The sequence below is a fragment of the Wallemia mellicola genome, assembly GCF_000263375.1.
Source record: "Wallemia mellicola CBS 633.66 unplaced genomic scaffold WALSEscaffold_10, whole genome shotgun sequence".
Taxonomy (NCBI): domain Eukaryota; kingdom Fungi; phylum Basidiomycota; class Wallemiomycetes; order Wallemiales; family Wallemiaceae; genus Wallemia; species Wallemia mellicola.
The window spans coordinates 44,324-65,741 of NW_006531967.1; the positions used below are offsets into that span (position 1 = coordinate 44,324).

Sequence of the window (21,418 nt, forward strand, 5' to 3'; positions counted from 1 at the left end):
AAATGTATAATTTATTTGTTTCACCTTCTTTGTTTGAGACCATAATGATTAAATTGAACATAACGAATGAGCAAGTAAAAATAAATTTAAACAAAAAAGAGAATGTACTATTTACAAATAACAATGTTGGTATTTATCTAAAGTGAGGCTGTCTGTAACAAAAGGTGTACAATATCTTACCAATTTTTAGTGATAATAAGGACAGTCAGAGGCAATTTGGATCAATTTATGCTACTAATTACAGGTTAATATACGTAGATAATAATAACCAATCTAAATCGTTCACAATTAACTTAGAGAATATTTCAAAAACTGAATTTTACACTGGATTTCTCAAGAGTTCGCCTAAAGTTACTATCTATTTAAAAAACATGGTCAATAAAGATAATAAAAATGATTGGATCTGTTCAATATGTTCATTTTTGAACCCGATTGATAGCATATCGTGTAATCTATGTGGTGTTGTCAAAGATACCAATAATAGCAACCGTCAAAATGCACGAAATAAGAGCCAGTTCGACAATAGTTGTCCGAAATGCACATTCAAGAACCATCCATTGATGACTAGATGTGAGTTATGTGAAACAACTCTAAAGCCTCTTCAGTCAACGACACCAACGATCACGCCAGAATTTATTAGAGTTAGTTTCAGAGGTGGTGGTGAAGGTCAGTTTTATTCAACTCTGAAATTGGTTTTAGAATATAAAGCTTGGTCTATAGAAGATCCGAATGTGAGTATCTTCAAGGTTGTGACTATATCATCTAACTTCTCTAGGACAAAGTATTACAACGCGATCAATCTGCAGGGATTGGTATGTATCTTTTTACGGCTAGAAGGCAATTTTATAACGGGTCATAGGCGGAATTCTAGCATCTGTAGATACCAAAGTGCAGTCATCTCAATCGAACATTGTTGATGCATTTAAAGACTTGCAAACGCTATTTTTGAAGGCGGATGAGATGGTTTGTGGCGATACATCAATTAAATTTACCACCTCTTACAGCGTTCACTAGGTAAAATGCGCCGACCAATTAGCTTCAAGGCTACCCAAGAATAAAGAGCAAATGACAGATGTAGAAAAAGAAGCACAATACTTTCTAAACTCGTCTTTTAATGATATAAATCTAGGAATTGCACCTACGGCGACCTCGGATGAAGAATCTTTAGCATTTGAGCTGAAAGCGATTCTACACGGAGATAGTGGACTGCTTAGTGGTAACAAACGAAATGTGATCAATTTAGATGAAGTCTGGTGTGCTTGGAATAGAGGAAGAGGTGTTGCCTTACTCAATCCAAAGGTTTTGATTGATATTCTACCATATATAGAAAGAACAACAAATATCAGAAGTCTGAAGCTACAGAGTGGTATAATAGTTCTGCATAATCCATCACATTCACTCGAAGAATTCAATAAGCGATTAGAAAGTTATATTGAGGACTGTCGGGGCGGAGTTACGACAATAGAGATAGCACAAAAGGAAGAATTGCCGCCTAGTTTGATAGAAGATTTTATCTTATGCGCTCAAGCTAAGTTCGCCTCTGTCGTTAAGGATGTGAGCTCAGGCGGTCTAGTGAGGTACTGGAAGAATGAATTTAAAGATTTCACGATTGAGAATGAACTTAACGATTATTTTGTAAACTGGAAATTATGATTTTTTGTTAGAGATCTTCCACGTATAAGTCGTCACTGCGTCTTTCGTCACGACGTCGAGGAGCTATCGATACCAAAATGATTTTACTTGAAGTAAGCGCTTGTTTGATAGTTTAATACATCAGTTAATGTTATATAGCCAGAGAACGTTATCATAAAGAAAGTCGTCAATGAGAAACTACAAAAACCGACATCTTTAGACCAGACATTTGTGGATTTTGATGGTGTACGATACCACATGTGGACACCAAACAGCAAATCTAAAAATGAGATCATCTTGTCGATGTCCGTCGCTTGCTGGTCAGAGTTGGAAGCATACGGTGCATTCCAGGTTTTGCAGCAACATTACGGCTCAGATGTGCAGAAGGGTGTTGAGCCGGGTTACGATGTATCAATATCAGTCGATTTGAACACAATCCCACAAGATTTGGAGCAGCGCAATCAATATATCAATAATTTGTCTTTACTCAAGAGAAATGCAATGAGCGCACCTTTCTTACAAGCATTTCAAACACAAAAGCAACTCGAAGGTACCGATATCCCAACCGATGGTTCTCCAATTCCTCAAGGTCCACTTTTGGAACTCCATTACAGAAATCAAGAAGCTATTTACATTCAAGCAGGTATTGATAGAGTAACCGTTATTTTTTCCACTGTATTCCAGGAGGAAACTGATAAGATATTTGGTAGAGTCTTCTTACAAGAGTTCGTTGATGCCAGAAAGTTACCTTCAATACAGACCGCTCCTCAAGTTCTTTACTCAACGAGAGAACCACCACTCGAAATTCGTCACTTACCAAACCTTATTAAATCTGATGACGTTGGTTATGTCACATTTGGTCAGTATTTACCAGTAGTCGCACTTGTTTAGCTAATGTTTTCTTAGTCCTTTTCCCACGTCATTTTGCAAATGAGCATATTGCTGCATCAACTATTTCACGTATCCAATTGTTCAGAAACTATCTTCACTATCACATTAAATGCTCAAAAGCATATATGCACTCTAGAATGCGTACGAGAGTTGCAGACTTCTTAAAGATCCTTAATAGAGCTAAATTGGATAAGAATGAATCTGAACGTAAAACAATAACTGGACGTACTTTTAGATCACGTTAGATTGATCGATAAATTCGTTCTTCGCTTGTAGTATAACTTTACCTATCATGAATTTCATGAATTTTATTATCTAGATTAATATTACATTATAGAGCTTAGGCAACAAGAAATCTATAGCAAATTGAGTAAGAAATTCTTTAATCCAATTAATAAAGGTATCGAAAGTTTCTAGAAGTACATGAGTATATATCAATTATCATGTAATCTAACACACCTATTCTGTATATCCGTCATATCTCTGAATGCTAGTTCATTGATGCTTTTCTCCGAAATATCAGCTTGATCTCTTCTTCTATTTTCAAGGATGAAGTACACTAACAGCAATGCTGCAACTAGTATAGCGATACACATGGCTACGATAACGCCTATCCAGGCTTTCGGATAATGGCTGCTTGCAGTAGTAGTGTCCACCAGGTAAGGTGAGGCGATATTGCCTACATTGTATCCAATAAATATAATGGACGCCGTCACCTTCTTTTTAGTTGCTCCAGCGACGTTCGAAGTGTTGGTAGCAAGCATCATAACGTAAGGAGCACCAAATATCTTATCAAGTCAATTAATTGCTTAGGCGATAATTAATACCCACAGGAAGCAAATAGTAGCCAAACAAAGGTACACCTCTACTGTTCCAAGATGCTCGCCAAATTATAGCCGCACCAACAATTACTGGCAAACAGCTTATGATCAATAAGACCAATCGAGTGTTTCTACATTTCATAGCTATCCAAGCTGTGATCCAAATCGAAAGAGCCGTTGTAGCGCCTCCAGGCATCGTCATTAGGATCGTTTTGAGAGAAGAATACCCAAAAGACTTAATAATTTGGGCACCAAAAGCTGTAACAGGGCCGTTTACCATATAAATTGCTGTTGAGAGAAGGAAATAAGCATAAACTTGTGGATCGCGGAAGCACTCCCAAACATGGGACCATTTCCATCTCTTTGATTCAATACCAGTCATATTATCTCTTATTCTAGCAACTGCAACTAAACGTTCTTCGTGTGTTAATAAACGCGCTTTAAGTGGATTATCTGGTAAAAGGAAAAGCATGATGAGTGCATGTAACATTGTCCAAGAACCTGCAAAAATGTAAATTGCTTTCCAAGGTTCTATAGTTGAAGAAGGCTTTGATGCAGCTGATCCGATACCATAATTCAAAGCACCTGAGAATATAGTGAAAATACCTGTACTCGAATACCAAATTGCCAGCCGAATCGGTTGTTCGGACTTCTTATACCACATACTACTCAAGATTACAAAACCAGGTGAAACGACTGCCTCCACTATACCAAGAATCAGTCTTTGTACCATTATACCCGGGTAGGAGTGTACTGCAATTGTGACTACCGTGAGTGCACCCCAGACTAGTATCGAAACTGAAAGATATTTTCCGATCGGCAGCTTTTGTAATGCGAATGGATGAAAAAGCAAGGAAGTTATGTATCCCCAATAGAAAACACTAGTAGCATTACTATACCTCTCGCTCGTTAAATCCATGTCCTCTAGCAAACCGAATACAGCAGCATTACCGAATGCTGCTTTATCGAAGAATTGAAGTCCGTAGCTGACGAATAAGAGCGGCATAAGTGTGAGGTCAATCTTCCACAGTAACCTACGCTCTATTGATTTGTCAACCGTCGTTGGGAGCTCATTTTTAACTTGAAAGGCGACATCATCAGACATTCCTTCTTGATCGTCTTTCACCAAGGAGGATATGGAGATTGATAAAGAAAAGCTGAAATCTAACTACGGGAATATCTATTTAATAAAATATTTAAATTCTTTAGATAGCATTACCGTCGATACGCTAGTTGAGATATTAGTGAATACGGGAGATATATACCCAACGGGACGGTTAATTAGGAATTTAACCTTAAAATTAGCTTTGAATTTAGACAATAATGGTATTACTACCGTAGTGAACGAGTTATTATCGAAAGTAATCCACAACAATCTAAACAACAAAGTCAAGGCGTCAATCTTCTTTATTTTGGGTGAAGTCATTTCAAACAACTCGGGAAAGGTATGCTAGCTTAATATAATGTCTTATCTCTAAATAATATCCCAGTTCTCATCAGCTAGTGTGGATTTATATGATATCTCATTGAAATATCTCAGAAATACAAACCTCGTAAGTTTAAACATTTTGCCAACGACGCCATTTATTCATTACTAATAGACTTGTCATCTTCGCTTTCACTCTGGTTTAGTTATCGCAAAGATAATCGCAACTTCCCCTAGTATTCTCAAGGATAATAGAATTAAAGATCTATTAAAATGTTTGAAGAATTACATGACTGACAAGTCTTATCCAATTCAAAGAGTTTCAACAATATGCCTTCTCAATCTCAGTTTATATACCCAGTATCTTTCCAGCAACCAAGACATCGAATATTTTGCTAACACTTGCGTAAAAGCTGCTGAAGTTGTTGACCAGCATACGAGACAATATCATACTGAACTCGTCGCACAGTTGTTAGCATCTACACAATTTAAAATTAAACAACAACCTCAGCAGTCAAAGTTATTAGCAAAAAGACAGACGCAAAAGAAGGCTGACAAAGATGATAATGATAATGATGAATCTGCCAATGCACCTGCTGTTGGGTTGATGAGTACAGATGAAATGCTTAAAATCCTCTCTCCTGTGTTCACGAAGGGCCAGAGAAAGATCAAATTAATCGTCTTAGAAGTTTACGCAAGACTTTTTTTAATAATGGGATCCAGTTGGGTTGAACATAACTATCAATTAATCGTCAATCACTTAATATGCAACTTAATGGAATCAAACTTCAACAGGAATAGCGACCTTCTTACCATCAGATCGTCTTTGATTTTAATCTTTAGAGACACCATAGGGAAAACCCTGCTTAGTGAGCAAGGCCAAGTAATCGCGATGAATGTGTTGCTTGATGGTGTTCTCAGCAAGACTTCAGTAAGTTCACCGACTCAATTTGGATATTCAGACAACTCCCTTGTTGTTGCCATTGAGGAAACTGTTGGATTACTTGACCAACTTGGAAGTGTACCTATTCAGTCCCAAGATAAGCTTCCTGATGTAATGTTCAAGTTAATCGCACATCCTGCATTCAGTGTACAAGTAGCTACATCTAGACTATTTCGTCAATTCCATTACCTATGTCCAACCTTTTTGGAGCCATCACTTAGCAAGATTTTAGATTTGCTTGAAAAGAAATTGTCGCATTTGAGAACTCCTAATGCAGCGTCTAACGTCGCCTTCAACTCAATAGGCTATGCTTGTGCTGTCAGCAGTCTTATAGGCTTGTTCAAACAAAGACCTTTGAATACTCCAATTGAAATACCACACAAAGTCTTCGAATTATCGCAAAGTTTGTTAAAGTTAAGCGGGGAATGTGAATTTGACCAGGCTTCGATCCATATACAAGTTGCGTGGATACTCATTGATTCTTTAATGTCAATTGGACCTCAATTCACGTCATCAATCTTGAATCAACTGCTGTTGCTATGGCGTAACTCGCTAAGTAAAGTAGATCTACAGGCCTCCTCACCAAAAACTCAAATTGAGTGGACCTTTTTGTCTCATATTAGAGAATGCGCTTTAAGTGCTTTACTGGCGTTCTTAAAGTTCAACGCATCTGAGCTATTGACAATGGATTTGTCTAGAAAGTTTACGAATATGTTGATAAACTCCTTGACATTTTCGATTGCTTTCAATAGTGCACACATGGACTTGTTGAATGACCAAATTCCATCAGGGGCATGTGCACATCCTAATATCGGTCTTTTGGATAGAGATATACTAATAAGAAGACGTATATTTCAATGTGCCGTATATTTAGATATTGGAACACAAACCGATTCGCTAACAAGCTTGGTTGAGGCTGCTTTTAATGAGTTTGGCGATTCGAATAGATACGCAGGATCTGCCGCTCAAGCTACTATAGCTTCTAATACAGGTTCCTTTGCATCTATTTGGAATGTTGGCGATGGATACGGCTATGGTTTGACTAGCTTACATGAAGTTGCAAATTTGGAAAGAAATGATGGAATATCTGAGATGCTTCTCAAAGAGGTGCGTTTAGATATAATAGGAACTTTACCCTAACATTTTATATAGTTACGCAGACCTTCACCTACTGCTTATGAGCATGACATACTTAATTTATGGGAAGTAAATGATTCATTGACAACGTCACGTTCGGCACCAGCTACCGGGGTAGTTGACGCTTCAATCACTCTCTTTGCATTACGATTGACCGATTTAGATTCAACGTCTATGGTTAGACTGTTTGACAGCGTTAGAGCATCAGTTAAAAACCCTAAATTAGATCGTAATCCTGGTCGCAAATTATCCATACTCGTTAATACTCTAGTAGCTATTGTCGGATTTTTAAACAATGGCAAAACGCTCAAGTTACGGACAGTGCTTAATGTAGCCCCTATACGCAATACCTTACAAGAATTATTCGAATATGCTATCGTCAATGATGAAGCTTCATTGAGGCGCCTTGGTGCAGAAGCACTGGGGAAGCTTATTGCTCTAACAGCAGATAGAACATTCCTGACATCCCAGTCGAGATATTACATGGATTTGATTGTAAACAATCGTGCACCATCAATTAGATGCGGTAGCGCAATAACGCTTAGTGCAATATACAAGCAGGTTGGTAGTTTAGCAGCTGGTCCTTTACTTAATACGATCGTGGACATTTTGACATCATTATCTTCAGATTCGCATCCTGAAGTTCATTATTATTCATTAGAGGCATTTCAAACAATAGTTGAGGCAGCCGGGTCGGCGTTCAGTCCATACATCACGCGTACATTAGGTTTACTTGCAAGTATATTCAATTGGGAGTCACACGAACCTGAAGGTGGTCAAACAATAATAAGTAACAATATTAGATCAGAATATACATTATACAAAGTACTATGCTCCATTCTTGATGCTATAATCGGCATTCTGGGTCCTGAACTAAATGAAATGACGGAAGTAAGAGAATTGCTATTCTTATTAGTAAAACAAATGATGAAAGAAAAGGACAATGTGGTTAAAGAGAAGGCTTTGAAGTCTCTTCAACAATTTGCAATGTTTGCACCTAAACATACTGATATACCTTTGCTTTTAAAAACATTCCAGAGTGCTTTGAAATCTTCTAACAAGAGTATTCAGAATTCTGCAGTTAATGGTTTGTATCAGATAGCACAGAAATATGTCAAAGAAATTTCACAAATTGGTGGGGATAGTCTTGCGGAAAATCTATTCGGACTTCTCGATCAAGAACCAGGTCACGATGGTATTAAACTTCTTCTTCTAAGTTGGTTGAGGCAAACAGCCGAAATTAATGCGCAAGGATGGTTGAGTATTTGCCAGAAAGTTTTTACAAAAGCAGGTGCTTCAAACAATACAAAGGGTATCAATAAGCAAGATAATAAAGACGCCGACGAAGAGGTTCAAGGCTTAGGCGCTGGTGAGGAAGAAGATGTTAGGAGTTTATCTAGTTGGCAAACTCAGTTATTCGCTTTGGAATGCGTTCATCACCTTTTGGGCAATAAGACATCAAAGGATGCGAACAATCCTAGTGTAGCTGCTAGAAGTCTTCAAGGACGTGTTGCAGAACTAATTAAATTAGCGTTCATTGCATCTACATCTAGAGTTGAGGCTATTAGAATCAAAGGGTTAATCATTCTTCGAGATGTCATTGAAGTTTTCGCTGAGTTTAGAGACAGTCATGATAATGATGCCAGTCTGTTGGAACAACATCAAGCACCAATCACTGCAGCGATTACTCCTGCATTTGGCCAGGATTCAACACCTGACATTCTTGCGCTCGCTATACAAGTTTGTGCAACATATGTGAGGAGTGGAATAGTGAAGGATGTATCAAAAATGGGAAGAATCTTAAAGCTCCTCTCAGGTACATTATCACAATTTAAAGGTGAGTGAGTGTTCTAATCTATAAGTGGTGCTCACAAAGACTTACAGACCCTTCTAATACATCCATACAAATTGGTGAGATGAAAAACCTGTGTATTACAGCGAAGAAGATGTTGAGAGTATCAACTCTGACGGCGTGGGCTGAACTAGTCGCAGCATATCCTATCAGACCACATCTGGGAGAGGTCTTTGAGCCATTCTGGTTTGAATTGATTCCTTTATGGGCCGAAATCATTGAAAATTACGCTGAGATTCGCGAGAATACTGCCAATGATGACGTTCTTGTTCAACAGATACTGTTGCCTTACTACGATCAAAATTGGATGAAAATCCTCAATGCATTCGTCACATCTCTTGATAAGAAACCTGAATTAGCGAAGGAGTTTATTTGCATTGATGGAGCAAAGAAAAGTGGTGTTCAATTTCAAATTATCTATGGATTGGCCTTCTCTACTTTGGTAACTGAATATGAAAATATTCCAAATGCATTAATCGCACTTAATACTATTGGAATGCTAATCAAAACGCCTGGTTCTGACTATTGGATTTTAGAGGACAACTTTTTTGAGGAGCTACTCGAGTTAGTATGGAAATTAACCATTAAATCACCATTCCAAATACGTGGTAAAATACTAGGACTGTTAGGCAAAATGTCTAAATTCTATGATGGAAAGCTTGTCGATAATATTGAAATACCGTCAAGTCCTGATTCTCAATTCGGAAAGAGTCTTCCAAAGAAATCAAAGGTCACAAGGTGTTTACAACTGATTTACTTGATATTGAGTGGGTGTCTTGATGAAAATTCGAGCGTTCTGAATTGGAGCATGGAACATAAAGCATACGTTGCCAAATCTGCTTTTATTACCTATCTGGATGTAAGCGATTCATTAGCTGCAACCACAAGGGTGGAATTATTCGCTGTGGTCCTCCACAAGTACGCTGGTAAGTGACTTATTTGATGTTATGAATTACGTGTTGATAAATTTACAGAGCTTTTGAAACGCGAAGACGGTTCAATCCATATAGCTGCTGTACTCTCGCCTTGTTTGAAAGTAGTATTAGATCATGCAAGTGATTTCACTGGTGATAACCTCAGCGTTCTAAAGAAAACAATTCATGGCTTTATATCATTCTCTCTTCAGACAATTGATGAAATCAAATTGAGGGAAGGACCAGCTATTTCCGCTAAACGGAAATACAATCTGTTAGCCATAGTATCACTCTTAGTATCAACACCTGATCATATTAGTCTCTCAAAGGAAGTTGTCGAGCATTGTTGCGATATTCTCTGTGACTGTCTTCTTTCAAATGACAAAGAACATGAAGGAATGACTGGAGTCGTGCTTGGAAGCTTCAACAAACTATCAGAACCAAGTGAATTGAAAGTGTTACGTTATGCTACTGTTTACCTCTTAAAGAAACTCGTGCAGAAGAGTATGATAGAAGAACTTCCTGATGAAGTATTCGCATTTTTCACTGCAATCATCAAAAATGATAGTTTGATTGGCCAGGAAGCTCAGTTATATAATAATATCATCCCTGCATGTGTGAAAAAGATAAGTGGAACTGATTCCAAAGATGCAGCATCAAATTGTTTGCTCAGTATGGCAAGTAAAGATGCTTTAGCTTTCAAAGCTGCAACGGCTAGGATAGACGGAGAGGACAGAAAGGTATTGGAAGCAACAATGAGAGATACTGTACTCAAACAAACTGGCGTCAATGTCAATGAGGCATCCAATAGCAAATCGCAACCATCGATATCCCTAAAAAGTTTCTCATAATCTAGCTTAATGTGTAAATCATTATAATCGATTTTGTTATTTTAGAATTTGACCGATAATTGTTATTCTTTGTCAGATTGTTTTCTTTCCCACACGATGACCGAAATCACAGATTCCAAGTTTCCAGTGAGTGATTTTATGAGGCAGACAAAATTCTAAAACCCTACAGTCCAGTGCTATCCTTGCTAAGCTGGGCGAGAACCTCAGTAAAGCCCCTGAAACTGACAGAAAATCACAAATCAAGAAGGTAGGCTCTGATATCAGTATACAGATAATAATTCAATCAATAACCAGACAAATGCTGTATTCGAGCTTCATCTGAAGAACAAATCCGGTGAATCTGCCTGGTAAGTAGCCGATATAGGCCCCACATCGGTAATCTGATATAATAGGACTATTGATCTTAAGGATGTGAGTTAGCGGGACCATATTGGCACATAGCTCATTAGTTGTAGAAAGGTGAGGTTTACAAAGGAAAAGCAAAAACGAAAGCCGACGCAATACTCACTCTTGATGAAGGTGGGATATATAGCTCATATAGACCCATATAGCACCATTAACAACTCCCAGACGTTTTCAAGAACTTAGCAGGAGGTACAATCAACGGTCAGAAGGCTTTCATGACAGGTAAACTCAAAGTCAAAGGTAACATGATGTTAGCTACCAAACTCGATGGCATACTCAAGCAGAATACTTCTAAGCTCTGAGCTCACCCTACGAGAGATATCCTTGACGATTATTACGAAATATAATGTATTGTTGTATTTTAAGTGAATTGACATAAGCAACTTTTTGTGTTTCAGCTTTTATGTCCGTTCAACAGACCCTTCACGTTCTCAAGCATCTCTTTTCGCTACTCTAAATTAGTAATGAAACTGTAGCTGTATTGCTACCCACAGATACTGAATTTACTATCATAGACTCTTGAATTTCTTTCTTGCGGCCCCTTCGAGTTATCAAAGCTAGTAGAGCCTCTACCCCCGTATTTTTACTGCCTTCATTTGCTGGCATGAGTTGCGGCGCATAGAATCTGTGCTCCCGAACGACGTCAAAAACCTTTTCCGGTTTCACAGATACGTTAGCTACGTCTAATTCGGATGTTAGCAAGTAGCTTGAACTAGATATTGTCGATTTATACTCCCAGCCATAGATAGCCAGTATAGTGGCGTCTTCACTAGGTTTTGGTTCTGGCATAGCATTGAAAAGCGATTGAACTTGTTCATTTGATAGTGGATGCTTGACTCTAATACTGAAATTCAAGTTGGAATCTATTTTACGAGCTCTTTCTGCTATTACATTTGCAGCCAGATTTGGTGGTAGTGATAGTTCATGTATCCTATAGGTTGAAGATGCGCATTGCTGGTATTTCCAAGGACAATGAGAAGTGTGTTTAGATTCTATTGCTTCCACGTATGTATCGATGAGTTTTTGATAGGCTAGTCATATGTTAGATTGGTATATGAGGTGATAGTGACGTACAGTTCGCTTGACTACCAGAAAGATCTACGATAAAACCCACTTTACACCTGGAACACAGTATCCTATTCCTGTGTGCTTCATCGTGCTGCCAGCCTCTTAATGCAACCGCTGGTGGTGATAGTTCAATGGGTTTTGAAGTGTACGTTCTAAGAGAAAATGATTGTAATCGTAATATGAAATTATGAAAGCTGAATAAATCAGATTGCTCTTTCTTCTTCAGAAGATCACTTGTAGACGTTTAGTATGGGAATGTGGGCGATAGAAACGGACTGACGTTGATTTTGACCTCCTTGATTGTAGATTATGGGTCATAGTAAACCACCGCAGTCTCTCTTCCAGCTCTGCGGGTATCTTTGGCTTCTTCGTCCGCTTAGAACTCTCAGCTTTCACAGAATCCTCTGATTGGAACGCTTTATCTAATCTAGTGAGTGCATCTTCTATTTTACGCCTAGTTCAGTGTTATGTTAGTCTTGTATGTATGTCTTCTCTTACTTATTCATTTGATAGTGATCGTCTATCTCTAAGTTCAACTACGATGTCTGATTGGTTTGGTACACCGGAAAAGCAACGCGCAACAGCAACGCCTACTCAGAGTACACCAAAGATATCTCTTCCCAGTACGTCTGCACTACCAGATCGTCCTATACGTACAGCAGCTATGCAAGATGAACTACGTCAAGAGCGAAAGAGGAGAAAGAAAGAGCGCAAACAGCATAACCAAGTACCATCTACATCCTCAATATCTACTTACATTAACAAATCTGGCGATACAATTCAATCAACAAAGAATGGTCCTTCTACGGCATCTGAAGGAAGATTCAGGCTTAAAGAAGCGCGTATGCGCGAGGAAGAGAAAATCAGGAATATGTCCGCGGGTATTAGTACACCAGTGAGTCTACCCCTCGTCTATCACCTCGATATCTCAACCATACATAGTCAATCGAATATATAGCATTCAACAAATTGATTAACGATGGATTCCATGGTATTTATAAGAATCTCATAGGTGTAGTAGCTGGTATTGCAGGAAATGGCAGGTCTAGAAGTGGCGGTAGGTAACAAACTTTATAGTGACATCATTTAACAAATCAAGACTTCTATTTGAATGTGATCGTCTGCGACCCATCAGCCCCAGATTCATCGAAAGCAATACGTCTCAATATATTCAGTGAAAGCTCTACGAATATACCAGAATGTAAACCAAATTGCATCATTTTGATTAGGCAAGCATTTGTGGGTGTATACTGTTCTCATATTACGATTATTTGACTAGTCACAAGCTGCAACGCTATTCTAACAAAATTCAGGCAGTTGGACGCAAAGGCGATCATACATGGGCAATATTTGACCCCGTAGCAAGACGCATAAAGACATCTGTGGCGCTTGACCCTCCAATTTGTCCCGAAGAAGCTCAATATTTGGATGATTTAAGTAAATGGTGGAAGCTTATCAATCCAGATGTTATCCTTCCCACTAACACCGGTGGTCGGAAAACTGTTACTCTTAGTCAAATGCAGGAGAAAGTATTCTGCAACCTGGTAGCTGAAGTAGGGTCTCTTATTGTTTACTCACGTTTTCTGATCCCTTTAGGTACTTTTTGTCGAAGATTTGCCTCCTCCAGGTGCTTTGGAAATGCTTGTGACAGATTATACGCAAAATGAGAAGGTTAAAGAAACCAGCTTGAGTATACATGGACACAGAGTCATCAAAATATCATTGTACGATCAACAAAGAACTGCTGCAAATCATATTACTGCAGGTAACTTCGTATTTTTCAACAATATCCGTCCAAAAATGAATCCTGGCTTTCTGGAGGGCAACCTCGGAAGTGATTTTGGGAGAATAAACATTCATCGTCTACCTGAAACTGATGAGAGACTTACAGACTTGCTGACGTGGGTATCAATATGAGTATTTAGTCCCTATACTAATTATCTGTCTAGACGTAGGCAAGAGTACGACCAGGATATTGGATTACCCGAGTTCATGAACACACAAGTTACCAATGTGCCATCCTCAGGTATCCCAGGAAGTTCTCAAATAGTGAATTCAACTATTGAGACCCCAGCCAAGCGTCAGAAACTAGATAATGAACCTATCAATCAAGTTACAGAAGAAAACATAGAAAGTATAGATGATGCTGTTGGTCAGGTCTCACCAGCTATAAGAATGTCACAACTACAGAAGACGCCAGCTAAATCCTCACTTTTACACCAGCAAGGAAAAACCATACTTAACATTAAGCAGCCTACTAAGGTGACGCCGCTTAATACCATAAGAAATACTCAGGAAATCCCGAACAAATACCATGTAAAAGCACGCGTTATAGATTATGCGCCACCTATTGCAGATTGGGCTAAAGCCACTTGCACTGGATGCGAGACATTGTAAGTCAACTTCCAAATTTTTATCCGAAACTGACGTTGACTAGACTGGGAACGCATGATCTCGTTTGTAAAGAATGCGATCAAAGCGCATACGTCAATCATAAGTATCACCTCAGTTTGCTTTTAGAAGACGAGAGAGGTGACATACTCCCGGTATACTGTTATGATGAAGATGCTCTTGTCCTTTTTGATGGTCTATCTGCACAACAAGCACGGTCAGAGAAAGGTATTCATAAACTGAAGAAGAAATTGGGCGGTATATTTGGTGACTTGATAGATGCAGAATATCCTGAAGATGTAACACTACCAGAAGTCTATTATGATTTTCTTATCATGAGCTATAAATCAGCTACAAATAACAATCACATTGCATATCGTGTATTTTCTACTAAAATATTATAAAGATAAAACCATGCTGTCAGAAATTCCTTTATCTTTGACAGTGACATCAATGAGTGCGACTAATGAGGTTATCATCCCTCATAAATCAATCTCCGGTCGGAGTATAGCAGCAGCTCACACTATTTTGAGTCTATTTGCATTCACTTCAGCTTTGGTAGTCGGTATTTACTATCACTATCAAAAGTTATGCCGTAACTCAGTCGCTAGGTATCCAGTAGAGTGGTTTCCAAGGTTAGAGATCAAATTCTAATAGCAATATTCTCATTATATATCTAGTGTATCCTCTACCATAGGCGATTTTTATCCTGAACGATCGATATTCCAACTGCTTATCGCTACTACAGCATGTCCACGTTTTTTAATAGTTTTTCTGAGTTGGATGAAGAATATGGAAACTTCTAAACCAGCTGCTAACACTCACGCAATGCTTGGATTGGTTAGGACATTCAGCTGTGGTGGTTTCGTTTACATTACTAGCACGGACAATGGAACAATCCATGACATGTTTATGCTGATATACATACTAGCGAATGTTATTTATATGCCCTTTGGCTCTTATCTAACACAGAACTCGCTTATACGTAAAACTAGGCAGTTGTTATCATTATACTTTATTCTCAGTCTTCTCCCTATGTTTTACATCTATTTTCTACACAAAAATAGGAGAATTGCCGGCGCGTACACTTACTATGCTTTCTTTGAATGGGGATTGATCATAGCCGACATACTCTTTGATTCAATGTCTCTCTTTGATCTGGAAGATACACATATTTATATATCTGACTCAAGCAGAGGCACGGTACTCAATATAAACAACATTCCAATGGGCAAAGATCACCGAGAGTCTGAGAAAGTAATGTTGAAAGAGGATATACCAGCAAAGACACCACGAGAAGTTAACAAGATGCCCAACAAATATATTAAGCAATCGAGTAAAGTCATTTACCTCACTTTTATGGCAGATACGATGTTATCGCTCGTCTGGTGGACTAATTTTACTGCACTACCTTTATGTATTTTCTACTACAGTGTTTGGTCACTTAGTTTTGCGGGTCAAGAAGGTCTCATGCTTGTCACACTTTCTGCAGGACTTATCGGTATTGAAGAACTAGCACTTTTTGCTTCATCTCGAGATGGTAAGACTGTCTTGACATTAGTTTCTTTCTTAGGTTTATTTGCATCGAAGCTGGAATTTCCAGTATTAAAACTAGTCAGTGGTAAGCGTTGACTCTATAGATTAACGCAGTTAACTAACCTATATAAAGTGTCTATGGCTGTGATCGCTCAATCTATCTCTATTGCTTCCGATTGGTATAGAAGTCGCGACAGACAACAAGTGATAACATTTATGCTCGGACTGTTGCTACATTCTACCCTCAAGCTACTTGCGCATTCAAATAACCCTTTCTGGCCTATCGTTAATGACACAAATGGTGGTTATATCAAGACAGGTTTGGTAATGGCTTTTATTGCACTCCTGATTCGCAGGTGTTATGGATCCGATTATTGCACTTCGCCAATATCAACACAAAAAAGATCCAATAGATGTTTGATTATTGGAGCTAGCTTAGGTAGTTATATTTGGGCGTTACATACCTTCTTATCCGATCCGTCAACACTACTTAGTTGGAGTTGGACTGGGTTTCCATCTAACGGTCCTCATCCGATGTACAATTCCTCAATGATTATTGTTGGATTTGCTATTGGCATAATGTCTCCTGAATATCTCGCCATATCAAACATCTGGCATTTATTTGGTACTTGCTGTATAACACTGTGTTATATCTGCGATGACTGGCTTAGTGCAAGTGGAGCATTTGGATTTTCCATTTATCTTCCATCACTAGGCCCAGTAATGATATGGAATATAAAACATTGTGCTCCGGGCAGAACTATGTTAGCTGTATTCGGGACCTACACTTTGCTAATAGTTGCCCATACGTTTACAGTAGCGTATGAGTTTGTTCCATTGGGATTCTTACTAAGGGAACGTACTCATGTCGTTATCTTCACTGCACTAGCATTCATATGGCTGACAACTTCGCGAACCACATTTAATATCACCTATGGAGATAACGATAAAGCATTTAAACGCTATACGAAGCTTTTGCTTGTTGGAATAATATGTGCTGCCCATTTCATACTACTGAATCGCATAAATAATTCAGTAGTACCACAACCATATCATACTCAAGATGGGATTTTAACAAGCGGAATATGGACTGTACATTTTGGTATGGATGACGAAATGTGGGATAGTCAGATAAGAATGCGAGACCTTATTCGGGAAGCTGAAGTTGACGTGCTTGGCTTATTGGAGACTGAGCTACAGAGTGTCGTCTTTGGTAATAGAAATTTGGCTCAATTCATAGCCGAGGACCTCGGCTATTACGTTGATTATGGACCACCTAGTCACAAACACACGTGGGGTGCCGTTTTACTGTCCAAGTTTCCAATTAAAGAGTCGCAACATCACCTTTTACCATCTCCACAGGGTGAGTTAGCTCCGGCAATATCTGCCAAATTAGACTTGTATGGGAATATAGTTAATGTTTTGATATCACATAACGGTCAAGAGGAGTCGCCTTTAGATCGAGAATTACAAACCACTGAAATTGCACGTATCTTAAATACAACTTATCCCGAACCTGCGCTCTTCCTGGGTTATTTGGTAACCACACCTCATCAAAAGCGGCCCGCACCTTACGGTATTCTATTTGAAGATGGCAGGATGCTAGACATAGAGCCACTAGATAGACGGAGATGGTGTGAATATATTGGGTATAGGTCTATGCGGAAAATAGCCTACGCAAGGATCAGTCATGGAACAGTAACTGACACGGAACTTCAAGTTGCAAAGTTTAAATTATATGATACAGATGAAAGTTATCATCCGCAATTTGATTGGTATACCTTCATGGACGAGGAGCATATACCTGATAGTTACAGATTCTCAAATGCATTTGCAGGTAAAGGTAAAGATGGACATCGATTTCACGTCTTTAAAATACCAATATATTATCAAGAAATGTCTGAATCAGATTAATATGGAAAATTCAGCACATTTACGTTCAATGTAAATTATTAACTTCTGATTTACCAAAGAATGTATTTCGTATTTAAATACCTTACAATAAGTCTAAATTATTATCGTACTTTGGTACTGGTATGATCCAGGTATAGATAGGGCTTAGACGATGTTACGTTTAACTGCATCCATTAATGCATCGTATACGAGGATTTGAATGGACGTTGAATTGGCCTGAGGTATTTCTTGGCTAGTGTCGTAAAATATCTTGATGATTTCCGCTTTCGCAAATGTTCACAGTTGTGCCGAACCGCGGCATATCCTGGGAAGGTCCTCAATTACAGGTTAAAAAACGCTTAAAGGGTTTGTGGAGCTTGTGCGTGTTGGTCTGTAGATATCAAACGCGCTTTATTATTGGTTGAAAGGTATTAAGTATAATGTGATCTTAAGTAGATGGCGTTTTTGGTACAAGATATGATTTCTTATATAGTTTTCATTGTTGCCCGAATATCATTGTTGTTGGCCGTACATCCGTTTCTCTTGCCCGTATCCATTGTTGTCGCCCGAGTATCTGTGCGTAATTGCTTCTCCCTTTTTGTCGCTAGTTATTAAATGATGCTGTATGTCCAGCTCTGTATCGGTATTCTGACAGTGCGTGAAGTGTGACGTCGTAAATTTCCAAAATATTAAAATTTGCAATTTGTGTTTATACGGTTTGTACATACGTAATTCGCAGAATGATACAACGGTCGCTTAACTCAGTTGGTTAGAGTGTGGAGCTAATATGCGAAATATCGCTGAGGATACTCCAAAGTCGCAGGTTCGAGCCCTGCAGTGACCATTTATTTCCCAATATTTGGGCGTTTTTTTTTACTACTTCTTATATATTTTTATTAACAGTGAGATAAGCTTGGCGGCTGGCTAGTTTGATAAAGCGTATGTAGGGTATTCAAATCCTAATCAATATTGCAACTGCTATATGAGAAGTTGGAAATCAAAGGTGTAAAGAGCCTAGTAGTTTCTACTGATTATGATTAGACGATGTTGGCAGTTTTAGCTTGTGTAAATGAATACTGCACTAACGAATGTTAAACTAAGCTCAGAACATCCAACCCAGAATATTTTGCAGGGTGGTATGTTCAAGTCAATAGAATTGGCAGGAGTGTATGTGTATAATTATGTTAATTACCAACATTAACAGTTCTTGGCAAAGTTGGGCCAATCAACTCATATAGTCTTGGTAGTACAATTCAGAATGTGGATAACTGAGTTCTTTTATTGCTATATAATTTCGACTATCGAACCTTCCAGTCTACATAGTGTGTATTTCCCTCAGCTTCGTCGGATCGGCTATGTCTTCCAACATTCTCCAGTGTAGTGATTCTCCTCCATTTATTGCTTTCCCTGAGTAAACTGTACTACGGTGATAACCGTTATAGCTTTTAGATCGTAACTGCCGTTGAACTCAATATAGTACCTTTGCAATCCATAATGTTTGCCGAGCGATCATATAGTTAATAATGGTATTTGAGTTTCTAACTAGTCCAGCTTTAAAATGGATGTAGTGTGTTGTCACTACTGAGGGAATGATGATGATACGGACGATTTAGTTAGTTGAAATTTTAGGTCACTGTATTGGGTCTGTTGATGGTGACTTCGTTGTCTTCCTTGAAGGGGTGACATTGATACAATCACACGCATAATCGACTGCGTAGTATGCAGCCCACCTGTGAATTACTCGTGCGTGTGTTACTCATCTCATCTTTAACTCTATACGCCTATGCGTGACTAAATGAATAGCGTTGATAGAAACCTCATACGTCTAGAAGCGATATAAAAACACAAGACACTTTCAGAAGACAATTATTTTAATATATCTCCTCTTTCATAAGTAGGCATTATCTTCAATATCACTGATATTATTCTACTTCCAGTAGTTATGATAGCGAAGCAAAGTGCGAATACACCGGTAACCATCAGATCTCATAACTATCCAAGAATACTTTGCGATCATATTGAGATGTGTCGGACTGGCAGATTGAAGAATCTATAGATACGTCATCACTGTTTAAAAGCAAGATTCTGAAGTTAACCAGAAAGGCGTTGTGGTGGGTAATATCTAAACTAGAGCCTGTTTCTGGTAAAATTAAGCTTCTTATAAATCGCTTAATATTAATAAACATCGTAGTGATAAACCAACGAGACTTCCAAATAAATTTTACAATATTAAAACATTTAATTGTAATATATATTAATATACTATTTTATACATTTTATCTTGCTTCTGAGATGGCAATTTATACTACAACAGTATTACTGTCATCCTGTTTTGTTTTCATTTTTTTCATTTCATCGACGTTGAAATGTAAATCAACAGGCGTTTTAGAATAATTAAACAGTAGGATTAAGTTCTTTCTATACGTTCTATTTTAAAAAGTGATTGTGAGATCGCACAACCATCTGCAGTATAGTATATATCAAATGAACCATCAAAAGATAGCGCTTGGCAATGATGAGTACCAAACTCCATAAATTTGGAAGCATATGTAGAAAGAGTGCACGTATTTTGTAAAACATTGTAATCTCAGTTTTTTTTTATCAAGTTATTAATATCAACGTCTGCCAACTGTTGCTTGCGCATACGATGATCTCGATAATTGAAGCTAAATCATTATGATACAATATTCTAAATAACACTTCAGGAATTAATTTACCACAATTCGTCAGCATATACTTAGTCGGCGCTCTCAAATATCCAGTGTATGCCATTCTACTGTATTTTCAGACAAGAATAACTAACAGACAAGAGATAGAAGCTACCATAGAATTAAACACTTTAATGACCCAAAGTGAACATGTGTGCTCGTTGTAAAGATGATAGGAGGGTGTGTGTGCATTCGAAAGGTACCGTGGTTGTTTAAACATATAAGAGAGAAAATATTGATGAATATATATTGTACAATTTTAGTTATTTTAGTACATCTTTCATCATCATTGTTCATTGTTTCATGGTCCCATTTTTATTTTTTTATTTTAAGGTAGTGACGTTCCTGGTTACCATTATTATTCCACTTCGTTGCCATAGCTTAGTTGCCAGCGAGATTCCGCTGGTTGGCTTGATTGACTTGGTTGACTTGTTGAGTACAATCGACGTGTAATGCGTAACATTGTCTTACTATTGCACTTCTGTTCCTGATCGTCGTATACGCGTCCTGCGAAATTTTGTGGTAATATTTTTATTTTTGGTGTCTTCCATTTAATGCATGATGCGAAAATCCAAATGACTACCTGAGCCTCTATATTGTACTCTATAATTGTAATTGTAATTGTAATTATTCTTTAAGCACCATGAGCGTGTTTAAGATTGATACGAAGTAATAAATATATTAGTTATAATTTGTCCTTTCCTCAGCTATCTTTTCTATCATTTTTCTTGCTTACAAATTGTAACCGTGTAGTCTAATCGATTACAGTGAGTTTGACTGGTGAATTAATCGAGTTGTACGATCAGAGATGAACTTTACGATAAGATTCCAGAGCTTAATACCTAACCCAAGGGAAAGATGTAGGTATTGTAATATATGTGATCTTCCGGTGGATATCATAACTGCACGTAATGATTGATTACCTGCGTCAAAACCAGCTGACCCTTACA

At 38.1% G+C, this 21,418-nt stretch overlaps 7 protein-coding genes and 1 non-coding gene across 8 annotated transcripts; 6 read left to right on the plus strand and 2 right to left on the minus strand.

The window, feature by feature from the left end:
* Positions 1 to 44: 44 nt before the first annotated feature.
* Positions 45 to 1,653, plus strand: WALSEDRAFT_64361 (hypothetical protein; the record flags this gene model as incomplete). The annotated part of the gene is made up of 5 exons (XM_006958376.1): positions 45 to 142; positions 191 to 731; positions 776 to 812; positions 860 to 963; positions 1,015 to 1,653. The coding sequence occupies 5 exons, from the start codon at positions 45 to 47 to the stop codon at positions 1,651 to 1,653; spliced, it is 1,419 nt and encodes a 472-aa protein (XP_006958438.1).
* A 49-nt stretch (positions 1,654 to 1,702) lies between these two features.
* Positions 1,703 to 2,832, plus strand: WALSEDRAFT_32609 (actin-related protein ARPC2). Its single transcript, XM_006958377.1, has 3 exons — positions 1,703 to 1,745; positions 1,792 to 2,491; positions 2,539 to 2,832. Exons 1-3 carry the CDS (start codon positions 1,731 to 1,733, stop codon positions 2,766 to 2,768), a joined length of 945 nt encoding a protein of 314 aa, XP_006958439.1. The 5' UTR covers positions 1,703 to 1,730; the 3' UTR covers positions 2,769 to 2,832.
* Positions 1,726 to 4,447, minus strand: WALSEDRAFT_60411 (MFS general substrate transporter). Its single transcript, XM_006958378.1, has 4 exons — positions 3,355 to 4,447; positions 2,983 to 3,311; positions 2,753 to 2,936; positions 1,726 to 2,703 (listed from the first exon to the last, which is right to left on the minus strand). The coding sequence occupies exons 1-3, from the start codon at positions 4,348 to 4,350 to the stop codon at positions 2,915 to 2,917; spliced, it is 1,347 nt and encodes a 448-aa protein (XP_006958440.1). The 5' UTR covers positions 4,351 to 4,447; the 3' UTR covers positions 1,726 to 2,703; positions 2,753 to 2,914.
* Positions 4,448 to 4,496: 49 nt separating this feature from the next.
* WALSEDRAFT_60412 (ARM repeat-containing protein) lies at positions 4,497 to 10,517 on the plus strand. The gene is made up of 6 exons (XM_006958379.1): positions 4,497 to 4,789; positions 4,835 to 4,897; positions 4,946 to 6,820; positions 6,866 to 8,687; positions 8,735 to 9,628; positions 9,677 to 10,517. Exons 3-6 carry the CDS (start codon positions 5,060 to 5,062, stop codon positions 10,465 to 10,467), a joined length of 5,268 nt encoding a protein of 1,755 aa, XP_006958441.1. The 5' UTR covers positions 4,497 to 4,789; positions 4,835 to 4,897; positions 4,946 to 5,059; the 3' UTR covers positions 10,468 to 10,517.
* A 46-nt stretch (positions 10,518 to 10,563) lies between these two features.
* On the plus strand, positions 10,564 to 11,263 carry WALSEDRAFT_68991 (sterol-binding-like protein; the record flags this gene model as incomplete). The annotated part of the gene is made up of 6 exons (XM_006958380.1): positions 10,564 to 10,593; positions 10,637 to 10,714; positions 10,762 to 10,814; positions 10,860 to 10,878; positions 10,923 to 10,986; positions 11,038 to 11,263. The coding sequence occupies 6 exons, from the start codon at positions 10,564 to 10,566 to the stop codon at positions 11,172 to 11,174; spliced, it is 381 nt and encodes a 126-aa protein (XP_006958442.1). The 3' UTR covers positions 11,175 to 11,263.
* On the minus strand, positions 11,232 to 12,762 carry WALSEDRAFT_57497 (hypothetical protein). Its single transcript, XM_006958381.1, has 4 exons — positions 12,439 to 12,762; positions 12,221 to 12,394; positions 11,947 to 12,173; positions 11,232 to 11,903 (listed from the first exon to the last, which is right to left on the minus strand). The coding sequence occupies exons 1-4, from the start codon at positions 12,444 to 12,446 to the stop codon at positions 11,326 to 11,328; spliced, it is 987 nt and encodes a 328-aa protein (XP_006958443.1). The 5' UTR covers positions 12,447 to 12,762; the 3' UTR covers positions 11,232 to 11,325.
* Positions 12,763 to 14,790: 2,028 nt separating this feature from the next.
* Positions 14,791 to 18,285, plus strand: WALSEDRAFT_60413 (hypothetical protein). Its single transcript, XM_006958382.1, has 3 exons — positions 14,791 to 14,966; positions 15,012 to 15,952; positions 16,001 to 18,285. Exons 2-3 carry the CDS (start codon positions 15,115 to 15,117, stop codon positions 17,779 to 17,781), a joined length of 2,619 nt encoding a protein of 872 aa, XP_006958444.1. The 5' UTR covers positions 14,791 to 14,966; positions 15,012 to 15,114; the 3' UTR covers positions 17,782 to 18,285.
* Positions 18,286 to 18,510: 225 nt separating this feature from the next.
* WALSEDRAFT_t49 lies at positions 18,511 to 18,604 on the plus strand. Its single transcript has one exon. It is a non-coding gene; the product is annotated as a tRNA-Ile (tRNA).
* Positions 18,605 to 21,418: the final 2,814 nt, after the last annotated feature.

Bases quoted from the DNA above. Each gene is read 5' to 3' on its own strand.
- WALSEDRAFT_32609 (XM_006958377.1), top strand. The intron at 2,492-2,538 runs GTCAGTATTTAC...ATGTTTTCTTAG, and splicing joins CGTTGGTTATGTCACATTTG to TCCTTTTCCCACGTCATTTT.
- WALSEDRAFT_60411 (XM_006958378.1), bottom strand. From the start codon at position 4,350: ATGCCGCTCTTATTCGTCAGCTACGGACTTCAATTCTTCGATAAAGCA. The intron at 3,312-3,354 runs GTGGGTATTAAT...TGACTTGATAAG, and splicing joins TTGGCTACTATTTGCTTCCT to ATATTTGGTGCTCCTTACGT. The intron at 2,937-2,982 runs GTGTGTTAGATT...ATGTACTTCTAG, and splicing joins ATGACGGATATACAGAATAG to AAACTTTCGATACCTTTATT.
- WALSEDRAFT_60412 (XM_006958379.1), top strand. From the start codon at position 5,060: ATGACTGACAAGTCTTATCCAATTCAAAGAGTTTCAACAATATGCCTT. The intron at 6,821-6,865 runs GTGCGTTTAGAT...CATTTTATATAG, and splicing joins CTGAGATGCTTCTCAAAGAG to TTACGCAGACCTTCACCTAC. The intron at 8,688-8,734 runs GTGAGTGAGTGT...AAAGACTTACAG, and splicing joins TACATTATCACAATTTAAAG to ACCCTTCTAATACATCCATA.
- WALSEDRAFT_57497 (XM_006958381.1), bottom strand. The intron at 12,174-12,220 runs GTCAGTCCGTTT...AACGTCTACAAG, and splicing joins TCAAGGAGGTCAAAATCAAC to TGATCTTCTGAAGAAGAAAG. The intron at 11,904-11,946 runs GTACGTCACTAT...ACATATGACTAG, and splicing joins TTCTGGTAGTCAAGCGAACT to CCTATCAAAAACTCATCGAT.
- WALSEDRAFT_60413 (XM_006958382.1), top strand. From the start codon at position 15,115: ATGAAGAATATGGAAACTTCTAAACCAGCTGCTAACACTCACGCAATG. The intron at 15,953-16,000 runs GTAAGCGTTGAC...ACCTATATAAAG, and splicing joins AGTATTAAAACTAGTCAGTG to TGTCTATGGCTGTGATCGCT.